The sequence below is a fragment of the Sinocyclocheilus anshuiensis genome, unplaced genomic scaffold (assembly GCF_001515605.1).
Source record: "Sinocyclocheilus anshuiensis isolate Anshui unplaced genomic scaffold, SAMN03320099.WGS_v1.1 scaffold1366, whole genome shotgun sequence".
Lineage (NCBI taxonomy): Eukaryota > Metazoa > Chordata > Actinopteri > Cypriniformes > Cyprinidae > Sinocyclocheilus > Sinocyclocheilus anshuiensis.
Window position 1 is genome coordinate 278,637 of NW_015554162.1, and position 6,753 is coordinate 285,389.

General features: G+C 36.4%; 1 protein-coding gene across 1 annotated transcript in view; it reads right to left on the reverse strand.

Annotated features, from left to right (window-relative positions):
* LOC107670890 (von Willebrand factor A domain-containing protein 8-like) overlaps positions 1–6,753 on the reverse strand; it is a 32,943-nt gene that overhangs the window by 8,807 nt on the left and 17,383 nt on the right. The window contains exon 7 of the mRNA XM_016463690.1: positions 2,963–3,119. Within this exon, the coding sequence (XP_016319176.1) occupies positions 2,963–3,119 (157 nt within the window). The remainder of the gene's footprint in view (positions 1–2,962; positions 3,120–6,753) is intronic.

Sequence of the window (6,753 nt, forward strand, 5' to 3'; positions counted from 1 at the left end):
GCCCACAGAGCTCAGGTGCGCTCACACACCGACACTATCAGGCGTGAGATCAGATCAGACAGCGTGATCTGAAGCCCCATCCCAAAATACTGTCACACTGTGTTTCCTTTCAAACTAAATCATCCCTCACCTCTCCATCAGCACGAGACCAAAAATGTCACATAAGTGCCGCTAGATTGTTTCTGTGCTACAACAGATAATGCAGCACGTAAGGAGCGCACTCTTTTTGCTCGTGGTATTATCATTCTCCTTCCTGCTGTGCTTCTCTTTCTCACACACGCACACAGGCTGTGGGTTTCCTGTCTGGCTTCTGAAGCTCACATTCTTTGCACAGTGTTATTGGAGAGAGGACAGACTGCTGCTGCTATTTTCTCCTGAATTCCAAACCTGTCCACAGAGCAGAGAGAGAGCTGGCCAGTGTGGCCATGCCACGAATGAGAGTGAAAAAGTGCTCTGCTTGACTCGATTGACTAACACACTGCTACACTTTCACAACATAGACACAACAGAAATAGAAACATTGTTCCTAATGATTATATAGTATAATAAAATATCTATATTGCCTCAAAACAAGATATATTTACTTGAGAAGCAAAACTGTCAAAACTTCTCAGAGAACAAATAGTGAATTACGTTTATTTATCTTACTCTTTTGGCAAATTGTGAGATTTGCGGTAAAACAAGAAAACAACAGCCGATGGGTTGCTCTGCAGAACAGTGTAAATCTCCCGCTATATGTTTTTACATATGCATAAGCAAGTAAGGAATAAAGCAATGGTTAATGTCATTCCTGTATCAAGATCAGGAATGTTTGTAAGCCTTGGAAAACTGCTCAGAACAATGAATGGAGAGCAAGTAAAATACTGCCCTAATCATGTCACCAACTTTATTTCATTATATGAACTACACTTCAATAGTTTGTACTTAGTAAGAATTTCAAAAGAAATTAATGCTTTTATTCAGCAAGGATTGCTATAATTTGGTCAAATTAAACAGTACAATTTTTTTATAATGTTAAAGATTTCAATTTCACATAAATTCACGAAGCAATCCTGAAAAAATTATTCATCACGGTTTCAACAAAAATATTAAGCAGCACAACTGTTTTCAAAATTGATAATAATAATAAATGCTTCTTGAGCAGCAAATCAGCATATTAGAATGAAGGATCATGTGACACTGAAGACTGGAGTAATGATGCTGAAAATTCAGCTTTTCCTATATCATAGTTCAGCAATGTTGAAAGACTAGTTTTACAAAGTAATGGTGGTTTGTCGGGTGCAACACACACTTGCAAAATAGGTAAATAAAGTTCCTCTTCCTGTGGAAACCCCTGACACAAGCCATCTCAGCTGAGAATGAAATATTGTGAACGTGACAGCTAGCATGCAGATCACAACAATGTGCAGCACAAAGAAGACAAACGTAAAAGAATTCAACAGCGTTAAGCGTTACTATGGATAGAAAAGGACCCACAATTTGTAAAGAAGGAAATCATACTAATTTCACTACTTTTGTAGAAAAACGCATATTGTGAATATTATTTACATTGTTTTTATTGCTAATGTTGGTATTTTGTAATATGTCCTCACTTAACTTAATGATATCATCCTCCAGGATGTGACAGTATTTTTAGTGCACAAACATCAGAGGATATTACTAATGGATTTGATGAAAGTTTGATAATATCAGCATTTTAAAAGATTGTTCAAACAAGTTATAATTCCATGTCAAGTCATAAATATTATAGTTTACGTGCCTGATCTTGATCTGAGCATCTTTCTGAAAGTCTGCCATACTCTTCTATAGAATGATCATCTTTGACTTACAGCATTACAGCACAAGTATATTGATTTGTTAAGGCCATGTGGTTATTGGATCATGTTAACCTAAATAGGCAAAAACTATTGTTTTAGCAAACACATATTCATATCCTGGCATTTATCGTCACTTTTCATGATCCAATAAGTTCTTGATGCTTAAAAACCCCCAACTTTTTCAAACAATGTTCTGTTTTACTCACATGACATATTATGGAATTAAAATGGAATGCAAATGACAATTAATATTAACTTTAAATACGATAATATTTTAAATCAATATCTCATTTCATTTGCCATCTTGGATCAGTGTTATTTTACTATCATTGAGACACTGTTTTTTTAATTAAGTTCATTTTTATGTAAAAATATTTTTTTTGGTATTTCTATTTTCATTTTAGTTATTTTTTTGGTAATTTTGTTGCGTTTTTGTCGCTTTTATTAGTTTTCTTTTGTTTGTATTGAGATTCCTGCAGGGCGCTTTCAGAGAATTCAGGTGAAACCCTCCACCTTCCCCAGCTCCACCTGTATAGATCTGCTACGGGGTTATTTTATATGCTGTTTGTGCAGCAGCAGTATGTCTTAAATACTCATGGCACCGTATCGCCATATGCATTGGCAGTAGCAAGTTCCTGTACTTGCTTGCAGCAGCAGCAATAATCTACAACTACAGCAATAACCAACAGCAGCAGCAATTCAGCAGCAGCGTAGCAGATCTGTTCCGCCAAGACCAAATACATTAACACTGTCATATCCATCACCATGCTAAAAAGTTCACAGAGTTGTCATGATTGAACTATAATAACCCTGTCTTGCATCAGTTTTTTTTTTCACTGAGCTCAATGCAATGCATTATCATTATTTTCATCAAAGGACATATTCAGTACTAATGCATATACTGCATACTCGGGCAGCTCAGTACATTATAAAACAGAGCCTCACACAAGAATATACTGATATGCTTTCACAAGGACAGAGTGTTTCTGAGCTTCGTTGAGAGAGCACTGCAGAATATCTAGAGAGATTAACAAGCACTCAGAGCAGAGGGTAAAGGTCACGCAGGGTCAAGTGTAGGTTTTTGGGAGAAATCTGTGAGGGTTGGAACTGAGTGAGTGATGAATGAGAGAGACAGATGGGTGTACCTCTGCTTAAAAGCCTTCTCGGCCATCTCCCGTGCTGCTCTCTTCCCCTCATCGGGCACAGTGTCTTTCTCCGCCTGAGAGATCTGGTAAACTTTGTGTCCAGCATCCAGACGGTAAGGGCCTCTCTTCCCTCCAAGACCCGCTGTATCTCTGCCTCCTACACAAACATATAGGCATTATGTTGAGTTACCATGTAAGTGATATACTTTTTGATGAATGATGGAAGCAAATGCAAAAAAACAGCTGGTGGAGACTTAAAAACTCAAGGTTCATATAAGTATTTGGTAAAACTTTATAATAACTGCACACTATGAATCATTAGTTAAGCATTAGTCAATTCATCCTTTATAAAGCATTGTTCCAACATTAATAGGCATTAGTATTAGTAATTGTATTTTCATACTTTATTAACGATCAATTTATCTTTTCTAAATTATTACGTTATTTACAAACCAGTTATTTAGGAGTTGTCAGTGGTTCATAAGATCATTAAGAAAGTGTGAGTAAATGATTAATAAACCATTTAAATGTACATATATAAATCTTATTATTTAGACACATGATAGTTGCTCAGTGTGTTAATAACTGCTTTATTGACACATATTCCTGCTTATAAAACATTTAGTAGTTGCCAGCCATCTATTTTTGTGAGCTCACCTAAAGTGACGACTATTTACATTGTAAAGCATTTACAAAGGAGATTTAAAGGATAATTTATCTTCCAAACAGAAAAGTTAAACAGACACTACACAGAGGGATACAGAACACGGAAATATTTTTTCAAGATGCAAAAAATGAAACTGTACAGCTGTACACTTGATAAAATTTTTTTGAAAATAAACCTCTGCAATTTCATAGAAAACAAATCCAAGTGTACAGTTGTACAGTTTCATTTTATTGCATCTTGAAATAAATATTTCTGAGTTCTGTATCCCTCTGTGTTGTGTTTATTTTTTATTTTTACTTCTTTATTTTTGTTTGTTTGTTAGGAAGACAACTGAGCCTTTAATCTCCTTTGTAATAGATGTGCTTATAAATCAAGAGCAAGGCATTTATAGCTGTATTTATAAACTGCTTACTAATGATTATTAATGTTGGGACAAGGCTTTATAAAGGATGAACTGACTATTTACTAATGCTTACCTAATGATTCATAGAGTGCAGTTATTATAAAGTGTTACCAAATATTCTTAAAGGAGTTTGATTTAGATTAAAAATTAACTCTGTTTATTAGGACTATTACGTTTTTTATTTTTGCCTTTTTTACAGTTATATAAAACAAGTAAAGGCAGGTCATCCAAGATGTAGATTAGTTTGTGTCTTCATCGGAACAGATTTAGAGAAATGTAGTATCACATCACTTGCTCACCAATGGATTTTCAGCAGTGAATGGGTGCCGTCAGAATGAGAGTCCAAACAGCTGATAAAAACATCACAATAATGCTCAAGTAATGCACACCACTCAAGTCCATCAATTCATATTTTGAAGTGAAAAGTTGCACGTTATGTAATAAACAAACCCATCATTAAAACGTTTCTAACTTCAAATTGTTGCTTCTGGCTAAAATACGAGTCCTCTATCAATAACATTTCTTTCCCCAGTGAAAACGTCATCTTGTCTGAATCAGGAGAGAAATATGCACAGATCAAGTACCGTTTACGAACCAAAACAAATATGTCGGTGGATTCTGATGAGAGAGGACAACAGGGGATGAACTTTTTCACTGGAGGGAGTTTTATTATGGATTATGGACCTGCATTTTTGGCCAGAAGCGATGATTTAAGGTTAAAACGGCTTAATGATGGATTTGTTTCTCACAATTATTCTGGTTTATGCTTTGCAAGACTTAAATTGATGGACTGGAGTGGTGTGGTTTTGTTGAAATATTATCTGAACATTCACTTTTTTGATCTTCATTTTATTGCTAAGTGGAAACACTGGCATATGAGACACACAATAAGTCAAATGGTTATATACCACATGCAATTCAGGATAGATTTACCTATCTAGAGTCATCTGCAAAGGAAGTGCCCCATTTACAAGGACAAGGTGTGCTTACATTGACTTTTCAATATGTCAAAAATGTATTTATTCTGGAATCACAATCGCAGGAAACAATAGATCATGTCTGAAAACTGAATGTAGATCTGGCAGGAAACAAGTCGCAAACTGACTGACAATACCAAAGTTTGTTGACTAAACATTTTAAATGATAGCAATCCAGGAAGATGGAAGGAAAACATCTAAGTGGAGCACAAAAATGCTAAATAATAGATAACTATCACATGAGACATCACTGCTTGTTAGCAGGACCCCATCTTATGGTTAAGGGGGAGCCCCACAGATATCACTGGATATAGCCGCCACTGGATATCAACAGATTTTTAAGTCTGATCTTTGTGTAGATGTGTTTGTCTCATAATGTGGACTTGAAGCTCTCTGAAGCAGGTCTCTTGATCTATTTAGTGGCATTCTCTCCCTTATCTGATCTTCCTTCACACAGTCCATTAATATCATAAAGCACTGGGCCTCTCTTTAATACCCACACACCCATCCAGAGGGTTGTGGCTTTCTCATGACCTCCACACACTCCTTCACAGTCCCTGCTGTGTGCAAATACAGTCTGAACATAATTGCTAGAACTTCCTATGAACGCTTCGTAGTTGTTGTGAAAGTAGCACTTTGAAGTGTGATTGTGTCTTTAGGAGAGATAGCAACACAGCTGGACTCTTTTAATGATGGACTGTGAGAGAACAGACACTTAGTGTTCCAGGATGTTCCTTTGCCTCCTATTAATATAAAGGCCATTTCTCATTATGCAGTGATCATGCATGCTTTGACAAGGCAAGGTCACGTAAGGTCAATGAACATGAAGTCACTGAGCTTTTTATGACACCTGTTTTAAACTGCACGCTGAAAGGAAGTACAATTGTAGGGGATGAGTAGAAATGTTTTTGCCTTAAAAAGTAAGAGATTACAAGAACTCAATAATAAGTATCACGAGAGTCAGCATCTTAATTTCAATTCTGGATTTGTTCCAAGATAACAATAAATTCCTCCAGTCTAAATATTCAAAGACATAACATAATTTCAAACAGATCTGGTGTCCATGCTACTGTATGTCTGAGTCAGTGTTTATGTGTGTGTGACTACTCTTTTAATGCAGGATGTTAAGAAACTGTAGAGTTTTTCTGTGAGTGTAAGATTATACTCAAAGCACTTTTGACACCTACACACACACATGCCTCAATCTGATATGAGGTCATGCACTTTCAACATTTCAAATGTGTGTGTGTGTGTGTGTATTAGGGAGACAGATGGCTTACAGATGCTCAGGATGAACGTGGCTTGTAGAGATTAACTACGTTTGGCATTAACATGTACAGAAATGCCACACCAGGAAGATGCAAGATGCATTTTTAGACTAGAGATAATTGATTAATAATAAATAATTTTAGATGTCTGTACAAGACTTGCGCCCTATATACACTGCCAAACTGTTGCATTCTGAGATTTGATGTTTTTCCTGTGTTTAGTCTGAAGGAGAGAGAAGCGCCGGGACAGTGCTGGGAAAAAATGTCACTTCCCATCTCTACGGAAGATCAGTGACAGTTCTGTTTATGATAAGGAGATTTGTGTGTGTGCAACGTGGCATCAGATTAGCCAGGATTTAACAGCGCAAAGATGAGAAACACACACACTATCACAAAACCCTATTGACATTACAGACAGACAGACAGACAGATAGACAGACAGACAGACAGACAGACAGACAGACAAACAGACAGAC